The sequence below is a fragment of the Leucoraja erinacea genome, chromosome 9 (genome assembly GCF_028641065.1).
Source record: "Leucoraja erinacea ecotype New England chromosome 9, Leri_hhj_1, whole genome shotgun sequence".
Taxonomy (NCBI): Eukaryota; Metazoa; Chordata; class Chondrichthyes; order Rajiformes; family Rajidae; genus Leucoraja; species Leucoraja erinaceus.
In genome coordinates this window covers 47,784,127-47,806,914 of record NC_073385.1, presented here as the reverse complement: position 1 = coordinate 47,806,914, position 22,788 = coordinate 47,784,127, and the positions used below count along the sequence as shown (strand labels likewise).

Sequence of the window (22,788 nt, the reverse complement as noted above, 5' to 3'; positions counted from 1 at the left end):
AAGTGGCCGAAGGAGCGATCCCTCGGGACAGCCCCCATTCTCCCCCGGGGTCAGCATTGTCCAGCCACGGCCGCCCTCCGCTCCGTTCCCCCCTGTGGCCACACTGTGACGGTCTGTGGGTCGGCAGCGCCCACACACGGGGCCGGGTGGAGCGGGGCCGCGGCTCCGGGCAGCGGACACACGGGGACACAAACCGGGCAACGTCCCTGTCAGCTGCAGCAGAGTTGGGGACAGTGTGGTCCCTCCGCCCACCCTGAGTCGCTGACCGCGCTGCACCGGCACCGGACCCTGACCCCCCACATAGGGGTGATTCACCCCCCCTGAACCCCGCACCTCATTCCATACACTGTGGTGATTCACCCCCCCCCCCCCCAGCCCACATGGGATAGTTCATCCCCCCCCCGACCCCCGGACCCCCGACCCCCCCACGGGATAATTCACCCCCCCCCCCCCCCACTCCTGGACCCCGACCCCCGCATTACTTCACTGTGCCGAGGATCAGAGGTGGAGAGGAGTGGGGAGTAGGAGAGGGGAGGGGGAGAGAAGAGGGGGAGAGGAGAGAGAGAGGGGGGGAGGGAGAGGAGAGAGAAAGTGGTGGAATATTGTGTTGGGGGAACGGGTTGCGTTGGGGGAACAGGTGAGTGATGGAATAGTGCATTCCACCACTCACCCAACGGGTCTGCACTTGGTCTAGTATCCCTTTAAAACTTTCCAACCATTTAATAATCCGTTTCATTATGTTATCATTTTGTTGTTTCTCTATCAATTTAAGTGGTAGCATGAACTAATGTATTGAATTGAAACTGTGAAGAACATGAGATATAAAGAAACTGATTATATTCTAAATTTATTCCAATTTATTTTTAGAGCTCATTGGATACTCTGGCAGAGATTGGGCCTGGTGAAGAGGTGCTTCTTCAATTGCGGGATGAACGAGAACAATACTTGCGAATGGGAGAGATAGAACAACAGTTGAAATGTCTGGAGATGGTATCAAGAGAGGTTGATGTGAGTAAAAGATATGCATTACAAGCTTTGTAAATGAAAATTGCATCAACTAAAGGGCCTGTCCCACTGACGCGACCTTTCAGCGACTGTCTTCGACCTTCAAGCTCGAGGGCACTCGCCTGAAAAACCTCGAGCTGGATCGACCGTCAGCGATGAAACCGTGAGCTGGATCGACCGTCAACACACACACACTCACACACAAACACATTGCAGAACTTCCCTCAAGCATAAAGGAGAGTTCCAGTGGCCTCATAGGACCACGTGTCGACCATGCTGCGAGTTTGAGTCGAGGGCAAACTCTTCTAAACGCTCAGATTAGGTGACCGCAGTGGGACAGCCCCTTAATGAAGCATGGGTGATGAAGAGTGTGGTCTTGGAGGTGGGAAAGCAGCAACTGAGACTGAAATAGTCGATTTTGCACCAATGTCCAGACTCGGAAACACAAAAAAATATTAAAACATGTAAATTGATTAGAATTATTAAAATATTTGTTGAAATTTAAATTGAAACATGAAACAGGTTATGTTTATAAGAATGTGTACAATCAGCAGCTATTTATTTTTAGACATTTCTGACATTTTCCACAACTGACTATTTCTGACATTTTCAGTTTCCTCGATCCAAAAGGTCTTAATCTTATCACACTCCAGCAAGATGCAATCTCTGCTAATTAATAGTATTTATTAAAGTCACAAAACATTGATTTTGTTGTCCATTGCATATTTCAGGCAGTTCTAGGGAATTTTGGTAGCATTGACACTTTGATCTTTGCCCAACTTTTATAAATTTAAACATGCATAAGATGATAATATTGCCAAACATAATTCTCCCCTTGTTTAAATATCTACATAATCGTCAGAAAAAAATGTTAACATGCCTAAATTAAATATATTAAGCTAAAACATTTCTGCATTAATTTATTAAGTAGCATTGCCTGTAATAAAACAATGTGAACAACAGTATTTAACCTCTTTTAAAACTAATGAAATATAATATATATTCATTTTGAAATCTAATGGATGGTGATATTTGCATTTACTTTGGACATAATCAATCAAGCATTAAAATAATTGATTACAAGCTAATTTTTGAAATTCTTCATCAGTTTTAAACTTTAACACAAAACTGAACATAACAATCAACTATTCTGTGGATGTTTCTGCTGTGAAGGTTTTCACAAGCTTATTATTTTGCCTTTGAGTGTGAATTTTCAAATCCCCCTGTGATGATGTTTCATCTTCTTCCCACTGTGGCCAGTTACATATTGCTCACTGTGATCAAAGCAAGTGTGACTCTTCTTTACATTCCTTTCACCGCAGAGGCCCTGGAAACCATTCAGTGCGACTTTGTTTTGTATACGTCACTGATGGTGCAACTAAAAATATATTCGGATTTTAATAGCATGGTTGCTAAGTGCCAAGCGTAGGAATCTTTGGACAAAAGATGACAGATTTGTTTTTTTTTCATTCTCATTCGACATTTGTGACTTTAATTCGTTGATTGTGATGGGATATAATGGACGGTAGTGAAAGCACCAAATTCCTGAATTTTGCTGCGTCATTGTTTAAACTGCTTCTATTAGCACATTTTAACAAAGAAACCTGATTAAGCATACATTTTCCTGTCCATTACATCCAGCTTTGCAAAGCTTTTTTGGTGTGAATATATTATAAAACTTTGGTTGAATTTCTTTGCTATTGTTGAAGCTTTACTTTGCTTATTATTTTTCAATGTTTAGTGACGTTAAACGTACGGGTTTTTTGTCAATGGCGGGCATTAGCAAGAATCCTCTTGCAAGATTATGAATTTTTTAGAACAGAAGAAAACTATTCCTAAGACAATAGCCCCTTCAGCATGCACTGCATCGAATTGTTTCACGGAATTTGAAATGACAAAGCAGGAGTTAGCATCTATTTGTGACCATTGTTTTTCTATATTGACCACTTGAAGTCACTGCAAATTATCCTTTCAAACAATCTTTTTTTTAAAAAAAGGAAAACCATTGTGAAAGCTCGCGTTAGTTTGACCAGCTTACTTTATTTCCCGAGCCAGATCTTTGGGTTTGTCCTGCACTCACATTATGTTGGTTTCTCTGATTGTGATGTGGTGAGAAAAAATATGAAAGTTACTGTGATTAAATACAGCAGAATTTTTCATTGTAATTGAACGTAAGACAGGAGAAAACAAAACATTTAAATTCTCTTCAGCAGAGAATTTAAGTTGTTTGGAGAATCTCTCAAATCAGTGTTTCCATGTCTCCAATGTTTTTGTGTGTCGTGGAATAATGGAGATCTAAAGTGGAGTTAGATATAAAGCAGATATAAAGCTTGGCTTTCTTCACCAACAGCCTTCTACTATTTCCCTCTGGCATTTCATGTAAATATGCCAACAATGGGTTTTTTTAATCAGATATGCAGGCACATACCATTCTTCTCAGACTTCTCTGTTACAGATAATGGAGATATTCGTTGTTTGAAGGTACATAACTGAAGTTGAGATAAAATAAATTAAAAAATTGATAGCTCTCAAAAATGTTTAGAGCTATCAGCATGCGGGATTAGCTCGCACCTGCTGCTCCTCATCCAGATAGCATTTGAACTTAGTCTTGTTTACTAATGAATGATTTCCATGTACATCTCACTATAGACATGATGGTGAATGGCTGCATGCCTCAAATTGTGAGAGGCTCTTGAAGCTGAACAGCACTACCCAATACAGTAAACCCTCGCTATAACGAACCACCGAATGGTGTCTGTTATTGTGATTGTCCACTATAATGGAGTGATGGGGTTAAAACTGGGAGGGAAGAAACACGGCGTGTTGCGGGTTTAAAAAGCGGGTATTCACTGTCCGGAGAGCCTTACAGCCCCACACGTGGTGCGCCACAGATGGGCCCTTACTCATGCCCTATTCATGCTGCGTGCTCTCTCTGTTCCTGCAACCAGAAGTTCCTGCCACATGGTGCCAGCTGGTGGAAGTGAACTGGGGAGGAACGTGTGGGTGGAACGGTGCGATGGGAGCCTCTGCCTGCTATAATCAAAATCCACTACATACAGGTCAGTTATTGCGAGGGTTCACTGTGCCAGGTTTTGCCCCTTAAAGTGGAAGTGCATTGTGGCTGTAACTGCTGCCAACTTTCCGTGAGGACATCTTCATCTTCATTGAAGGCAGAGATATTGCACATACAGTTCCTCACTGAGGTTCAGTCAGAAGTGTTTGAACCCAAAACTCCTTGGGTTGATGTCATGGTCAGCTGACCTCATCTTTCGCCTCCTCTTCTCACTCTTTCAGGAACTTGTCGTGCACTACATGCCCTCTGCTCAATCTCCCATGTTAACAACAACTGGTTCTGTTGAAGCTTCTTCAGCTATGATGTAATACATCCTGAGCATGATTTGGTGAGCACTAAAGCAAAACCTTCTGCAGTATTCTCTATTCCAATTATAATTAATGCTAGACAAACTGCTAACACAAGAAGACTTAAACGCTGGAGTAACTCGACTGGTCTGCCAGCATCCTTGGAGAATATGGATAGGTAACGTTTCGTGTCGAGACCCTTCTTCAGACTCACTTATTTGCTGCTAACAGAAGAGTCTCCATGAGATGCCAGGGTGCAGCAGATGACCCAAATGAAGAAACTGACACTTTAGAGCCATATTGTCAGACAGTACCACATTTTTGATCCATTTAGTTTCCTACGTGGGCGGAAATCCAGGGGGACGGGAGCATGTCCCCCCCCAGGTTTTGAGAGGTGGGGGACACTCGCCCCCATTTTTGTAATCCGGATTTTGAAATTCGTTGACATTTTTTTTTTAATCTCTGCTTTCCGCGAGACAGTGCGGGTGTCACAGTTAAGCGCTTGTTAAATGTCTCTATTAACACCGTATTAACACGATGTGCCGCCGATTGTGTTTTGACCTTCCAAAGCTGATGTGGGTACAATTACCATTTGAAGTAATTGGCTGTATTGGTGGATGGGAAAGATTTAAACGGGTATCGAATTTAAACGGATCAGGTCATTAAGGAATCCAGTTGAACGGGTTTCCTGGCTGTCTTGCAGGTAAGTCCCTCACTCACGTTATTTAGATTTTTTTTCCTGTCTTTCTCTCTCCCCTCCAAGGTTGGTTCTTCTGTTTACCTTTATTTGCTTCAGTTTTATTTGTTTAAGTGTTATTTATCACATTTTAGCTTTTGAAGGATTCAAACGGGTATCAGACGCTTTCTAAGGGCTGAATCAGCCCATTCGCGGGGCCTTTCATCAACCGGTGCAGCTTAAAATCAAACTGCTGCATCGAGGCCATCGAGGCTCCTGATGTTGAAGCCCCCGATAGCCGAATTTAAGCTGCGCTGGGTGATGAAAGGCCCCGCGAACGGGTCGATTCAAGCTGCACAATTTGGGCGGGGGAAGCTGCTGTTGCTGGAGTTCGGAGTAGGTCACCAACCAGGTCAGCTCCCGATTTTACCGTCCACAGGGCCCATGGCAGAAGCCTCCGAAGCCTCGCGTGTGTGTGTGTGTGCGCACATGAGCGTGTGGCCGCCAAGGAATTGTGTCCCCCCCCCATGTTTTGATAGCGATTTGTGCCCTGGTTTCCTACTAGTTGGGGTCCCTGTCACACGGGAGGCCTGGTCCCTCAACGCAACCCTTTCCCCAATGCAATATTCCACCACTCACCCGTTCCCCCAACGCAACCCAATCCCCCAACGCAATATTCCACCACTCACCCATAGCTCCCAACTGCGCTGGCGTGGCTCATTTCCCCTCATGCCCCAGCACTCCCTCTTCTTTCCCCTCTTCTCCTTCATCTCCCCAATCCCTCCCTGATCTCTCCCTCCCTCTCCTTTCCCCTACCCTCAGTCACTCCCTCCATAACTCCCCTCCCCTCCCCCTCCTATCCCTCTATTCCCCACCTCCTCCACTCCTAACGTCCTCCTACCCCCTCCCCCACTCCATCCCCCTGACTTCCCACTGCCCTCCTCTTGCCACTCTATTCCCCACTCCCTACCTCCTCAATTCCCCCCTCTTCTCTCCCTCTATTCCCCCTCCTCCTTCACTCTCCCTCCTCACCTTCCCCCCCACTTTCCCCCCTTGTTTGCACGCAGTGTCCCTTCCTACCCCCTCACTCTCCCTCAATCCCCCCAGTTTCCCTCCTCACCTCCCCATGATCTTTCCCCTCTACCCTCCCCTCCCCCAAAAATGCCCTCCCTCCCTCTCCTTTCCCCTACCCTCAATCCCTCCCTCCCTCCTACCATCTCTCCCCTCCCTCCCCCTCCTATCCCTCTATCTCCCACCCCCACGCCTCACCTCCCCCTACCCCCCACTATCCCTCCTCATCTGCTCCACTGCCCTCTCCCTCTATTCCATACTCCCTACGTCCCCCACTGCCCTCTCTCTCCATTCCCCCTTCTCCCCCATTCTCCCTCCTCACCTCCCCCAATTTCCCACCTCTCCCTCCCTACCCCCTCCTCTACCTCAATCCCCCCACACTCCCTCCTCACCTCCCCAGGATCTCGAGGTTGCCGCTCCTTTCCCTCTTTGCGTGCCCGGAGTCAGTAGCGCCACTGCCCTCAGAGCCTGGCACAGCCCCCAGGCCTCAGAGAGAGAGCCCGAGGCTGTGGCCTACCTTGCCACAGGTGCCGCGTACTCTGGCTGTGGGTTGCGGGGACTGTGGCTGCGGGATGTGGTGGCTGCGGCCCGCGATGGCCGCGGTGGCCATGGCCTTCCCCTCCTGCCGCTTCCGGCCGATTGGCTGTGGCTGTGGCCGTGCAACGCCGGGCGAGACGGGCGCTGCCGGTGAGTGACAGCTGACGCAGCCAATCAGTGCGGCGATGGTGCAGGAAGGGGTGTCGCCATTCCTGCCGTTGACTGACAAGAGAGGAAACCTATCTGCATGGCGCTGACTGACAGGAGAAGAGACCAATCTACGCATGCGCGATTTTTATGATTTTTAAACCTAAATAACTTTTAAAATATACCATAGATCGGAACAAAACTTGTTGCACGCAGTACAGGAGAATGGTAAGAAAGGTGGCAAAAAATTATAGCACTATCGTGTACAGTTTTTGCACAAATAGAAAAACCACGCAAACCGGAAGAGCACAAGATCAGAGTTTAAGTTATGTATAGATAATCAGTCACTACCATCAGTACATTCTCACTTATCAGCAAATTGACAGAAGATGTCATAAATCTAATCTTTGAGAGTAATTCTCTTGACATTAAAACTGAATGCACCCATCATTCTTTTTGCAATCCATTTTTAATTTAGGTTCTACGAAAATAATAAGTAAGCGAATATTAAAAAATTACAGATACTGGAAATCTGAAATAAGAACAGAAAATGCTGGAAATTCTGAGCAGATCAAGCCTCATCTGTGGGATGAGAAACATAGCTATGGTTTCAGGTGACAGACTTTGGTGCTTAATCTGATGCACATGTTTTGAGTTATGCATTCCACAATTAATAAGTTCCAATTGCATATAGAAATATTATTGTTTTGCATTACTTTCATGGCTTGCCCATTTTTGCCTGCAGGAAGCAAGTGATCTTTCAAATGGGTGACGATGAATGGGATAATACTCATTGATTCAGACATTGGGAATGTTTAGAATACAGACAGTTGTTTGCAGTGTTGCTTGGTTTCTTTGACATGGTGGGGTGGGTAGGGTGTAAACATGGATTTTACATCAGAATATGAGTGAATAAATGAGTGACCAGAGTGAACTTTGTAATTGTGAGTGCAACCAGCTGAACGATCACCTTTTCACCTTTCATCTCTGAATTATTCTCGCCCTTCGCTTCCATCTTCTCTTTGGGAAATCCAAAGAGGTTAATATTGTTCACCTACTCCTTGTTCCTTCTACAGGTCCAAATGTTGTTGCTGCTGCATCTTGAACCTTCCATTCAGATTTTCAGTGACAAACCTGATGATCGTACGGCACTCCTGTAGCTCACTCTGGGTTTACTGGGTGTCGTATTAAATTATATTTTAAATGTCTCTCCTTCATCTTTGGTTTTTTAGTTTAGTTTAGAGATACAGGCCCTTTGGCCCACTGAGTCCATGCCGACCAACGATACCTGCACACTAACATTGTCCTACACACACTAGGGACAATTTACAATTGTACCAAGCCAATTAACCTACAAACCTGTATGTATTTGGAGTGTGGGAGGAAACTGGAGCTCCCGGAAAAACCCACGCTGGTCATGGGGAGAACGTACAAACTTTGTATAGATAGCGTCCATAGTCAGAATCGAATGGGTTTCTGGCACTGTAAGGCAACAACTCTACTGCTGCGCCACCGTGCTGCCCAGTAAGCAGATGACAGCTCTGGTTCTCGACATAAATAGGTTTGGTAAAATGGCCTGCTGCAAGATGTAATTTATGGGTATAAATGTGATCTTGTTTTGTAAAGCCTTGTTTGACTGATGTCAATTAAAAAAAAATCTGTGGTTCTGTGTATGTTGGTTTTTTAATTACTTTATCATTAATCATTTTGATGCCTTTGATTGGGGATTTTACATCCATAACGCCTATATCTAAAGAACTCACCTTAACATATAGGTATTTTGTGAGGTCTAGTGAATTAATCATGCATTCACTCAGAGGATTTATTGCTTCACATCATTGATCAAATCTGGGCTGTCAATGGAAAGCTGTGTGGTATTGTATGAACAGTTTAGCAAAGACTTAATAGGAAATAAATCTTGAGGTATGTGTTCTGCACATTCGAAATATTTCAGCTGAAATTAATTAAACAACATTTTCCTTATTGTACCTTTCAATCTGAAAAGTCAAAAGTTTCAGTGAATCCATTTGAAGGAACCTAGTCTGCATTTGTTCCAAGAACATTGATTGTCACATGAACGTCTACTTTGCATTCTCAGGGGAATACATTTCATTTGCAATACAACAAAAACAATATTTATTTTCTATTGCATTAAAAATGAATGTGTGATAAACACATGTTAATCTTGTATCAGTTTTATACGATGTGTTCAGTGGCAATCATCAGGAATTAATTTGGACATTTATTAACTGATTGCACATGAGTCTAATTATTGTTCATTTATAGACCGTGCTATAGTACGGCTTTCTTGGAGAAATAGTATTTTTCTGTTTGCTCATTCTAGGTTTGGTTCATTTTACTAGACTTTCTGAGTCAACCACTTAAATGAGAATAGATGGGATGGCAATCCTACTGTAAAATAAAATTAACATCTCATTGGTAATACAAATGTAACTCTTCGTTCTGCATGAAAAGTAGTAAACTGAAAAATCATCAACGTAACATTTTGACTTTTAAACAATCACAGACTTAAAGTTGGTTTGCAGCTACAAAACACATAAGTGTGTAACTCTGTAAGTTCCTACTCAAGCAAAACAATGCTATATGAGCCTGGGACTCCTTGTTATCCTCAGTTAAATTCCAAGCAGTGGGAAAATGAAGAACATTCTATTAAAATGTGTAAGTGTTCAGAATAGCTACAGTATTTGTTCTGACTCGTATGCAGTGGCACCACGGTGAAGAGAGTGGAGAGCATAAAGTTCCTCGGAGTGCAAATTACAGACAGTCTCACCTCGTCCAGGAACAACACTGGGATTGTCAAACGGGCCCATCAGCGACTGCACTTCCTGAGGAAACTCAAACAGGCCTCACTCCCCACCAACATCCTCAGGACTTTTTACAGAGGCACGGTGGAGTCTGTACTCACGTACTGCATGAACACGTTGTACTTCACCTGCAACTGCTCGGACAGGAAGGCTCTGCAGAGGGTAGTGTGGGGAGCAGAGAGGATAATTGGCATCTCCCTACCCTTGGTACAAGTACTGTTCCAGAGCCGCTATCTGAAAAGGGCTCTGAGAATAGGGCCCTGGATCTCCTGCCATTAGGCAAGAGATACCGTAGCATCAAAGCCCGGACTACCAGACTGCTAAACAGCTTCCTGCCACAGGCTGTGAGGCTGCTAAACAGTCACTCCACCTGATTCTGCGGCTTTGCACTGACATTTTAATAACTCTGGCACTGGCCACTCAAATCAGCTGCCCTGGACATTTTAATGACTGTTTTTACTGTATTTTAATGTTGCTGTTTTACCTGCTTTTAACTATTTATACTGTTTCATCAGGGACTGGATTGCTTTTTACTGTTATTATGTGTGAAATGTTTTAAGTTTCATGTGTGATGCTCCGGTATTCCCTGGGAAACGTTTTCTCATTTTGCACTGTACAACTGTTGCTTTGCAAGATGACAATAAAGGTTGATTGATTGATTGATTGATTGATTTTAACCTTGACTTGCCAGGTAATAACTATCCCCTCCACCCACTCACCCACTTCTGCATTCACTTATAACTAGCCACTCCTCTCTTTGCCAACTTTATCCATTGTACTCAGTCTCAAAAAGGATCCTGACCCAAAAGGTTGCTTGTCCATTCCCTCCACAGAAGCTGCGTGATACTTTGAGTTCCTCCAGCAGGTTGTTTTTTGCACAAGATTACAGCATCTGCAGTCTTTTGTGTCTCCACTAAAAAATACCCAGTTGTGAAAAGGTACTACAATAAAACAAACATTGAAGACCCATGTTTTCTGTCTACTCCTATCCCCAAAAGCGAACATGCTTATAGTTTTTTAAATCTGTTTTCTTTGAATAATTGTGGCTGTTCCATGCTCTCTTGGTGGCTAACTTTTATGCTATTTTACTTTCATAGATTCAGACAACTGATTATGTGAATTTGTCTGATCTAGTTGCTAAGCTCACAGTTTCATACCTCAAGTCATTGACTGAATCTATGCAGTTTAGACTCACACAAGTTAACCTTTCGTTATTAGGAATGAACACTGTGCATAGCTTGAAGTAGCCTTGCTACATTTTATTGTCAGTGTTTATTCCTAATAACTAATGGTTAAGGGCCTGTCCCACTTGGCAATTTTTTTGGCGACTGCTGGCATCATTGACTGATGTATCAGGTCACCGAATAGGTCGCGGCGTGATGACGTATTGATGCGCAGTGTCTCCTCAGGTGTCGCAACATTTTTTTTGTCGCCGCTGGATTTTGAAATGTTCAAAATCTTTCGGCAACCCTGATTCGTCAGTCAATGACGCCGGCAGGCGCTGAAAAAATCGTGGGACAGGCTCTTTAGTTTGTGTGAGTTTCCTGAGACATGTTAATTGCTTGCGTTAATTGTTAATGTCATTGTGTTCTGCTCTGTGTTCAACATTTTAACACAAAGATGGGTGGGTAATAAACAATTCCTTTTGTAAAAAGATCTATTGGCAGAGCATGTACATTTCATGCATGTTCTGTTATTGAAGAGTTATGAATACCTAAAATTATGTAATCTAATCTAGCTCACCTATCCCATAAAACATATTCTTTCATAAAGCAGTGAACCAAATATTACTGAGATTGGGCGCAAAAATAGTATTTCTGTAAATTATATCAACCTTGTGTCTATCTAGTGAAATGTGTGAATAAAAGATTTTTATTCCAAAATCTCGTGTCAGTTAAAGCATTAAATTCATTAAGTTACTCTATGATTGAGTAAAGGAAAATTGAGCTGTTTTTTTAGATTTACTTTTACTTGCAGCCTAACAACATTTGAATTGAACAGGGGCGGAAATCCTGGGGGGCGGGGGGGGGGGGGCAGGGGGTGCAGGGGGGGACAACCCCCCCCCCCCCCCTGTTTGAAAGGTGGGGGACGATCCCCCCCATTTTCCGTAATCTGGATTTTAAAACCCGGTGAAATCTCCGCTTTCCGCGAGACAGTGGGGGTGGAACTGATGATCGAGGGAGGGCGCCGATTGGACGAGAGAGTCATCGGTCAGCAGACAATGGGGGCGGGACCATGATAATTCAGCGCAATGATTGGGAGAGGGAGTAGGGGGGGTGGGACTGAGGATAGAGCGCGGTGATTGGAGGAGGGAGACGTCCGTGGAGGAAAGATCATAGAGCGGAGCTTGAATTGCATGCCCAGGTCATAGCGTCACAAACGTAAAACACTCTCGGCAGTCCTGGACAAAGACCTGCACCTCATCCGCAGCCAGGATCGATCCCTGGTCTCCGGCTCTGCATTTGCTGCCGAACCGCCACTGGACCATCCCCGTCCCCACCAAAGTGCCCACACCCGGGGGTGGCCAGAGACGTCGGGAGTCAGACGGGAGCGGTGCCCCCAGGACCGCAGCCAGCGCAGAGAAGCAGCGCTAGCTCCACGGCTCCGGACTGGTGTCCCGTCAGTCTAGGCAAGGCTCTAGGTTAACCCGGCGAGACAGGCAGAGTTGAGCTGCATTTAGCGCTGCTTCTCCGCGCTGGCTGTGGGCCTTACGCGATTTTTTCGACGAATGCCGGCACCTGTCACTAATTACCGTCCATAGGGCCCACGGCTGAAGCCTCCGAAGCCGTGTGTGTGCGCATGCGTGGGCGGCCGCCAAGAAATTGTGTCCCCCAGTCCCCCCCCATGTTCTGATAGCAATTTCCGTGCCTGGAATTGAACATTCTTCAGTGAATTTTATCCGTTCTCTGCAATGCATCTCTCGAAATTATACTTCTTGAAAAACACATATGTATAAATACCCCAATTGCTCTTTATATCAAGCTATTGACAATAATATGATTAACAGGCTCACTTTTCCCTCCATAAAAAAAAAAAAATTGTCTTGGGAATTCTTGGGAATCCTTGTGACATAGTTTTAAAACTTTTCAATGCTACGAACCACAAATATATCATTCAAAGGATTGGCCTCCAGGAGAGTGAGGCATTCAGTGGCACAACTTTCCTAAAATAGACACTTTGTTCTCCAGACTATACATTTTCAGAGGCAACATCTGGCAGCAAGAATGTGAAATCTGGATTAGACACACATGCTTTGCATAAAGCCTACAAATTCCTGAAAGCTTTATTTAAACCTGATTCTTGCAGTTGAGAAGTATTTAGTCTTATGAAGTGTAACTGTATTGCACAACAGTATTGAAGGAAAACTCTGATTTTTCACAGATTAGTGCCTTAAATCATTGAAGCTTCAAGCAAGTTCACACAATGGAAGTTGTGGGTTTCATATTCAATATCATGTTGAGCCTTTTTCTTACTGTTAAAGGGAAATAAGCTGTAATCTTCAGAATAATTTTTTTTTGGTTGAATCCAATTAGAGAGCATTCAGTTGTGATTTATTTTTGCTGGTACCTGTACTCAAATCCAGCTTTAGGCTCCTAATGTCAGACTTTAGATAGTTAACAGTGTTTAACGTGGAATGTCTGTTACTCAACTTTCATTATATAATTAAATTAATTTGGAACAGAGTATTCTTTACCAGTCATAATGACAAAAGCCGATGTAAAATTATTATTATTTAATATTCTTTAAGAAATAATTGGATGCTTTAATGCACAGTTCTTCTATCTGTTTGATGTAATGGCCTTCCTTATCTGAGTCTACCTGGTGAATTGCACTGCTATCTGCTCTTCAGAACAAGTTATTTCAGCAGTTCACAGAGAGTTTATATTCAGAGTTTAATCAGTTTTGTTTATGTGAAATTTGGACAGGAGTCTTTTGAGCCTTTGCAAATACCTTCACACTCGATTAGTGTGATTCATGGGTCCTTTATAACACCAATAATGCATTTGGCTCAAAAATTTGCTTTTTCAGTAAATTCTATTAAGATTTGGAATTCAAATTGATGCAATAGCATCTGTGTTAGAAGGTTTAATCGGTTTTCTTTTGAATTAAGGAATCTCAATACATTATTCAGGCTCTGCAGAAAAGGATTACAGAGAAAGATATGGCAAGCACTGTTGTTACATTTATCAACTATTTCTTACTCATTTGCATGCATATTTAGAGTGCATCTGTAACAATATTACAAAATACATATTTCTAATATTTACAACATTTTCATTTATGTAAAGAATGATCAATTATACAAGGTTTTTTTCTGTTGTAAGAACGTATAGTTTTGAGTATTTGAATAGCATAAACATTCCTCACAGACTATAACTTTGCATAACAACACAACTAAATTGTCTGGTTCATCTCCTCAAAAAGAAAAGGCCATGGTCTCGTATCAAGCAATTTAAAGACTGGAATGGCTCAGGTTTTCCCTTCCATGACAAATCTATTGTAAACAATAATTCCTCTTTAAATGAAGAAATGCTTCCTGACATGTGTCTTAAATTCACCTTTCACCAGTATGAACATAATCTTATTTGTCTTAGAGTAATGCACTTTCTCAATCTTTTGCTTAACCTCCATTTTATATATTAAATATTTTGAATCCTTTGGAAAACGTGCCCCACATCTTTATTCCTTTCAGTTTTTCTTAATTCTCTGGTTAATTTTCTTGATACTGAAAATAATCAGTTTAAAATCTTTTCATCCATTTCCTATAAAACATCAAGTTCAAACCTCAATTATGTCTTACTGGTTAAAAATGGGCACAGAATTCAGTGCAGTATTACCAACATACCATAGAGGGAATTCCATTAATGCAAAGTTCACTCTGGATATTTGGTCAATGTCACGTTCTGTGAAAATTATTTGCATTAAATCTAAATGATTTTCATAATTACATTTGACTTTAAAATATAAACTTGCGCTACACTATGGACACTACACAAGTGGGACCCGTTGGGTCCCTGTCACACGGGAGGGATAGTCCCCCAATGCAACCCGTTCCCCCAACGCAATATTCACTCACCCATAGCCCCAACTGTGCAGGCGCGGCCCATTTCCTCTCATCCCCAGCACTCTTTCCCCTTTCTCTTCACCCTCTCTCTTCTTTCCCCTCTCCTCCTCCCCTCCCCAATCCCTCCCTCACCTATCTCTCCCTCTCCTTTCCCCTACCCTCAGTCACTCCCTCCATCCCTCCATAACTCCTCTCCCCTCCCTACCCTCCTCCTATCCCTCTATCCCCCACCTCCCCCACTCCTCACCTCCCAACCATCCCTCCTCACTTCCCCCACTGCCCTCCTATTCCTCTATTCCCCACTCCCTACCTCCTCCACTCCCCTCTCCACTCGCTCTATTCTGCCTCCTCCACCCTCTCTCTCCTCACCTCCTCCCTCTTTCCCCTCTCCTACCCTCCCCAATCCCTCCCTCACCTCTCCTTTCCCCTGCCCTCAGTCCCTCCCTCCTTCCCTCCCTCCCTCTAACCCTCCCTCTCTCTTCCTCCCCTCCTTCCCTCCTCCCTACCCCCTCCTCTCCCTCCTCTATCCCCCTCCTCCTGCCCACTCCCTCCTCACCTCCCCCACTTTCCCCTCCCTCTCGCTGCATACCCCCTCCTCTCCCTCAATCCCCCCCAGTCTCTCTCCTCACTCCCTCCACTCCCCCCCCCCCTACTTTTCCCCCCCCCCCCCTCTGCGCAGGGAGACCAATCTACGCATGTGCGGTTTTTAAATTTTTAAAACCTTAATAACTTTCAAAATATACCACCGATCGGAACAAAACTTGTTGCGGTTAAGGTGGTGAAATATCGTAGCGCTATCCTGTGCCGTTTATGTGCAAATGTAAAAAAAATGCAAACCGGAGGATAAGATGAAAGTTTTAGTTGTATATACATGCTAGACCAAGTGGGACCCGTTGGGTCCCTGTCACGTTGCAGGGGCAGCCTGCGGCGTCACACACACACTAACCAACTCCCACACACACTAACTACTCCCCTTGATATATTAATATTATTCATTTGCTCATTTTACCCCATCCCCGCCCTACCCACTCACGCATAGCCCCCAACTGGCAGGCGTATCTAGAGAAGGAGAGGGAGGGGAGGTCTGCGAGCAAGACCGCAGGCAAGCAGACCCATTGTGACGTCATCAGCGAAAGACAGTCATTTTAAAATTCAACGTTTTATCAGATTTTAAAAATATATTTTCAGTAATAGCTTGAGAAATAAGCATGAAATTTTCAGAATAACTGGAGAGGGAGGGGTGGGGGGGGGGGGGGGGTGACGTCACTGGACAACGCAGGCAAAAAATGTCTACAGCGAAAGACAGCCATGTAAAAATCAAAGTTTTACCATTTTAAATATATATTTTTAATAACTTGAGTGAAGATGTGGATTATACAACAGACAAAATGTCACCGGACATGTAAAAATGTTACCCACCGCGTCGTTTTTTTTCGTGAAGATGTGACATACACACACCACACACCACACACACACACACACACACACACACACACACACACACACACACACACACACACACACACACACACACACACACACACACACACACACACCAAGATCAGTCGCAAGTGGGTCACACGTCGCCTCAATTGTGGGGGGGGGGGGGGGCAGCGGAGGGGGGTGACGTGCAGTGCGTCCCTGCGCGCAGCAGACCCATTGGGACATCATCAGCGAGACCATCTCATTTATTTTCAAAGTTTTATCGGATTTGTGAACATTTTCATAAATAACTCAAGAAATAAAGCACAAATTTTTCAGATAAGCCGATTTCCGGAATAAACCGGAATATGTAAAAATGTTACTGTTACCGCATTGTTTTTTCGAGAAGATGTGACAACACACAAACAAATACACAAATACATACACACACTCACACACATCCAAGATCAGAGTTTTATAGTTATACGAGAACAAGTGGGACCCGTTGGGTTCCGTCCCCTCAATGCGCGGTTGCGGGTGGGCGGCCTTCGGCGTCACACTCACACTAACCGCCCACCACACACACACACTAACCCCCCTTTTTAATAAATTAATAAAATGTTATATTAATATTATTCATTCGCTCCTTTTACCCTATTCCCCGCCCTATCCACTCACACATAACCCCCAATTACGCAGGTACGGCTAGAGGGGGGGGGGGGGGGGGGGTAGAGAAGATGAGGGGGTAGAGATGGAGGGGGAGAGGGGTAGAGCGGAAGAGGAAGAGGGTAGTGATTGAGGGGTGGGCGCGTGACATCATAGGGGAGAGCTGGTTCCCGAACACAATACTGTACCAGAGTGGGGGGGGGGGGGTGGGCAGAGAGGGAGGGGGGTCAGAGAGGGAGGGGGGACAGAAAGGGAGGGGCCCAGAAAGGGAGGGGGCACAGAAAGGGAGGGGGTAGAGAGGGAGGGAGAGGGAGCAGGAGATAGAGAGGAAATGCGAGGGGAGTGGGGTAGAGGGAGGGGGAATGGGTAGAGGGAGGGGGGAATGGGTAGAAAGGGAGTGGGAGGGGGTAGAGAGAGGGGGGGGGTAGAGTGGGAGGGTGTAGAGGGGGGGGGGGGGAGTGGGGATCGTGCACCGTAGCAGCAGCCTCCCCACCAGGCGCGGGCCCCAGCGAGGGAGGCGATGTGGAGGAACAAACATCATGGCAGTAGTCTGATTAGTCTCATTTCCGGTTGGCGGCGCGACTCACGTTGCAGCGGCCCCTACAGCCTGTCTGTCTTTTTTTCTGTTTTGGTCTAGTTAAATGTAGTTGTCGTGTTTTTTTCATACTGTTTTCAACGGCATGTGGGGGGCGGGTTAGGGGGAGGGGGGAAGTTTTAAAATCTCTTCCCTGCACGGGAGACCCGACCTTTTCCCTGTCGGGTCTCCGTTGTCGTTGGGGTCTAGCACCGTGGAGCGGCCTCCAACCGGAACAATCTGGGGGTTCCAGTCGCGGAGCCTGTGGAGCTGCGTACTTACCATCGTGGGACTGGCCATCCTCGGAGCGTGGGGAGCGGTGGAGGCTCGCTGCTGCGGCCCGACTCCGGTGCTCGGAGGCTCCAGCTGCAGGCCTGTGGACGGTGACATCGGGAGCTCGCGGGTCCGGGTGGGAGACCACTGTTCGGAGCTCCCGCAACGCAACTTCTCCAGCCCGTGTCGCGGGGTTGGAACGACCCGGAGCGGGGCCGTACATCGCCCGGCGTGGCTTTAATGGCCACGGGACATTCCAACGCCCGCCGGGGGCTCCAACATTGTGACATTTAGACCTGGAGCGGGGCTGTACATCGCTCCGCGCGGCCTTAATGGCCGTGGGACTTACCATCGCCCGCCTGGGGCTTCAACATCGGGGAAAATGGTGTACAGGGGAGAGAAAAGTCTTTGCCTTCCATCACAGTGAGGAGGAAATTCACTGTGATGGATGTTTGTGTGAATTGAATTGTTTGTGTGTCTTGTAGGAATTGTTTTGTTTGTATAGCTGTAGAAACAGAGTTTCGTTTGAGCCTCACTGAGGTTCAAATGACATAGAATAAATACTGTATTGTATTGTATTGTATTGTATTGAGATGACATTACTGAAGGAACATCCAATCAGGCTATATGAGTTCTCTGTTTCCAGTTTATTGGAATATTTGTGAATTCTCTAACAAACCCCAAATGATTATAGTTGGCAGCAGTGGATATTTTCAATCAGCAATATTTTTATGCCATGACAAAAGTAATTAAGATGTTTTACTCTTTTGTTCATGGCAGGGATTTAACCCAAGATCTCTAGCTGATCCAAAGTTGATATGTTCGCCTTTTCCCAAAATTATATAGCTGTTGAAAATGGATGGTTTCACCGTTGTTTTCAGTTTATGAACCGTTGATTCTTAAACACATGTTATGAAGTCTGTTGGATACCTCTGTAATACATAGGATTATTGCATTGAATGATACATGTATGGAGCAATGTTGATTAATCAGCATTATTAAAATATTCGCTGGTGTGTTCACATCACTGAATGACGTGTTGATTTCTGCCCTTTTTATGATTTTTTAAATGTCTTTATGTGGGGGATGAGGGCACGGTGCGGGGGATACCGTCCTTCAGCCGCTTCCTGGTGAGGACGCGACTATTATTCGAGTCTCGTCCTTGCCCCCCCCCCCCCCCCCCCCCCAGCGGCCTACCTGGATTGGCGCGGCCTTTCCTGCCGGGATCGACCGGAGCTCCAGCAGCGGCGGGACAGCGCTGGAACATCGCGGGGCTCGCGATGCCTTACCGGGGGTCACCGTCTGGAGCCCGGAGTGCTGGACCTGCTGCACCGACATCATGGAGCTGCGGTTTGCGGAGCTCCCAACGTGGGCGGCGCTGACTAACAACGCGGGGTCCTGCGACTCTGCCCGGCTCGACCTGCAGACTCGGGAGCTGCGGACTCCGGCAGCGGGAGGCGGCTAATCAGGAGGTCCGGGCCGCTGAGGAGGAGGCTGCTTACCATCGGGGTTCGGCGTCGGCGTTCCACCAGCCCGGCATGAGGGCCTGAACATCGGGCCGCCCGGGGCGGCGACTGCGGGTGCTCGGAAGGCCCCGACCACGGATGAACATCTGGGAAGATCGGAGGGGAGGCTGGCTGGACTATGGTGCCTTCCTCACCTTGGTGCCACTGTGTTGTGTTGTGTCGTGGACTTTCTATGTTTGTGCTTTTTTTTAAATTTCTATTTTTTTTTTAAATATGTTTTAATATTTATTAATTATTTATTTTTATGATACTGACTGTAAAGGGAAATTCATTTCGTTGTCTCTAATTGAGACAATGACAATAAATTTGAATACAATACCATACAATACAATTAAATAACAGTTCTTCCAGATATTTACCCTTGTGAGTGAGCTTTGTTAGAAAAGACAAACTGTACCATAATGTATTTTAAAACCGTTAATCAGTGATTATAAGTTGGAACTAAATGAAAATTCATTTGTTTTATTGCAATGGACCTTTATTTTCTGGTGTGTTGAGATCGGATGAATTTCTTGGCTTGATTTGCAGTATTTTCAAATACAGTTCCAGAATATCTATAATACCCCTGCTTATATCAGAGTGCTGAGAAACACATTACAAGCTGGATCATGGAAAACTAACAGTGTTTTGTTAAGTGTTTAAACATAAAAAAACAGGGAAAACTCGCTTGATCTAATATTTATTCATGTTTTATGATGTTACCCACCAAGTTACATATTCTTTGGTCTTATAGTTGAATGAAGAAACCTAACAATTTATTATAGGTACTGATTTTTTTTTAAGTGAACTCAAACTTAATTTTTTTTCTCTTCCCTCCTTGTTTGCTGACTTCAAAACTTCACATTCTTCATAAAACGCTAATAATCCCATACACAGCAGTCTGCATTCTATCCTATATTTTCCATTCCACGCTCGAACGAGTTAAACATGTTTTAACTCCTTGTCCTCACCTGCCTTACCATATACAATATTTTCAACCTATAGGTTTTTCAGAATCTATTTTTCAATGTTCCATCTATGACGTCCTTTGCATGTTGTCTGACGCTGCTTCTTGATTATTGACAAATATTTGGCTATCTGTGCCTTACTATTTGGAGTATTGAATGCAATTCTAGTCACCCCATTACAGGAAGCAAATGGAGATTTTGGAAAGGGTGCAGAGGAGGTTTACAACAATTATGTCTGGATAATGGGGTGTTAGCTCCAGCGACTTGGATTGGTTTATTTTGGTTGCTAGAGGTTGCAGGGAGACCTGATAGAAGTATATAAAATTATGAGAGGCACAGATAGGGTGGATAGTCAAAACCTTTTTCCTGGGTCTGTTGGTTGAAGCAGATATATTAGTGGCATTTAAAAGACTTGGATAAGCATATGGATATGCATGGAATGGACGGATATTGGTTATGTGCAGAGAGATAAGTGATAGTCTTGTTATTATGTTCGGCACAGACATTGTGGACCGAAGGACCTGTTCTTGGGCTATACTGTTCCATGCGCTATGGTTTGTGCTCTCCGAGCTGTCTTTCAAAACCCACCCATATCTTCTTTTAATTCCTTTAATTGTCAAGTTTGTTGTTCCTTCTAATGTTTTTGTACCCATTTCCTAAAAGTCTGACAGAAGCTTAGCATCCAGTTGATTTTTCTTTTTGCTATACTGAAAATACTTCATTAATGTAACCTGTTTTCTTATACTTGTTATTTGTTTATTTAAAAACTTGTTCTATGATAATAAATTGGAAAGGAGATTTTGTCGTTTTTTTGCAACAAACATTGGTGGTTTATTCAGAAAATTCTGGTCTGGTCTGTGTTTAGTAACAGTTGTGTTAGATATAGAAACATTAAATTCCACCGAGACTCCAGTACAGATCTGTGGGAGTAATGGGTGGGTATTCAGTGGCAGCTGTGACTCGAAATGCCATACTTCAGTATGTGGGCTGGGAATTGGCAGGCAACAGGGCTGTTATTTTCACTAAAATACACATGGGGGAGGCAGCTGTATAGCCACATCCTGGAGCATTCCTCATATATTGCATATTTTTACAGTTACCAATATTGGAGGTGATTGGGATGATGCTTCCTATCCTGTCTAATCTTTTTGGCTTGAGTTATGCTTCACTCTTCCTCTCCAACCCCATTATCCAAATATAAAATTATTAAGGGATTGGACACATTGGATGCAGGGAACATGTCCCCGAGGTTGGGGGAGTCCAGAACCAGGGGCCACAGTTTAAGAATAAGGGGAAGACCATTTAGAACTGAGATGAGGAAAAACGTTTTCACCCAGAGAGTTGTGAATTTGTGGAATTCTCTGCCACAAAAGGCAGTGGAGGTCGATTCACTGGATGCATTCAAAAGAGAGTTGGTTAGAGCTCTTAAGGCTAGCGGAATCAAAGGATATGGGGAGAAGGCAGGAACGGAGTACTGATTTTAGATGATCAGCCATGATTTCATTGAATGGCGGTGCTGGCTCAAAGAGCTGAATGGCCTACTCCAGCACCTATTGTCTATTTATCTATGTATCCAGATCCCGAAGTTCCTTCTCATGTTTTTCTCACTCCTGTGATTCCATTTCCTCCTTTATAACTTATTTCCATAGCTACTCTAAAATAATCTGTGTTTTGGCTGTTGGGCGTTTTAAGAGATGTGCTAATCTTTATATAAAAAATAGTTGTCATAATAAATTCCATGAAAATATTTCAGTAGGGATAGCTGATTTTATATTATTGTTTTGCATTATAATAAAAGGTATTGTATCCCTTGAGTGACGATATTGTGGTCAATAGGTTGTAGATAGTCTGTGACAATCTTTTTCCAGTTTGATTTAAGTTGAGAACGTTGATTTATATTACATTTTTGTGCATGAGTCTCTTTACTAATAGAGGCTGAAATGTGTATTTGCATGTATATAGAATGTTAAGAACACAAAGTAAAACCATTTATTTAATTACTAACATCAAATCATATCGGAGAGCAAAGAAAAGGGAGCAGGAAGCTATCTCAGAATTCACCACTCATGTAAGTTGTGTTCCTCTAGAAGCAAAGATCCAAGAACAATATAGCTTTACAAGAGAAAGGGACTGATTGACATGAACCCTTTTAAACTATCAAGTCAACTCATCGTCAAGATTGTGTTAGCGTTAGAAAGGTTAAGCATTCGTTTCCAGGCAATCCATCCATTAGAATAGATATTCCAATGAAAGGCGAACTCTGTTACTCTCCACAGATCAGCAAATAAATCAAATCATATACATGTTACCATGAAGGCATACTAATCAGTGGTTAAAATGAAATGCGCACTGCCTAAGTTGATACAAATATCATGCCCAGATGTACAAATCTGTAGTGGTGTACAGCGGGATGACCAAATTTTGATCATACCTAAATGGCAGTAATGATTTCAATGCCAAATAACTTGAATGTTGGTCTTCAAGGCGAGATTTATTACATTGCTATTTTATGTATGTTACTGACTGGAGGAATGAGACACTTCTTAATGCAATTCCCAGTGGCACTGTGCCACTCAGTGCCTCTCCAGTTCATATTCAGGTAGATGTTTAAGAACGGAGGAATTCAAAATCAAATTAGTGACTGATACTGTATAATCCTCAGGATCTTAAAACTGCAGCTAACGTTGTATTAGA

The 22,788-nt window shown here is 44.1% G+C and overlaps 1 protein-coding gene across 5 annotated transcripts in view; it reads left to right on the top strand.

Annotated features, from left to right (window-relative positions):
- The window catches only part of fsip1 (fibrous sheath interacting protein 1), a 277,000-nt gene that overhangs the window by 147,425 nt on the left and 106,787 nt on the right, over positions 1-22,788 (top strand). For all 5 annotated transcript variants that reach the window (XM_055640743.1, XM_055640741.1, XM_055640740.1 and 2 more), the window contains one exon: positions 868-1,008. In XM_055640743.1, the coding sequence (XP_055496718.1) occupies positions 868-1,008 (141 nt within the window). The remainder of the gene's footprint in view (positions 1-867; positions 1,009-22,788) is intronic.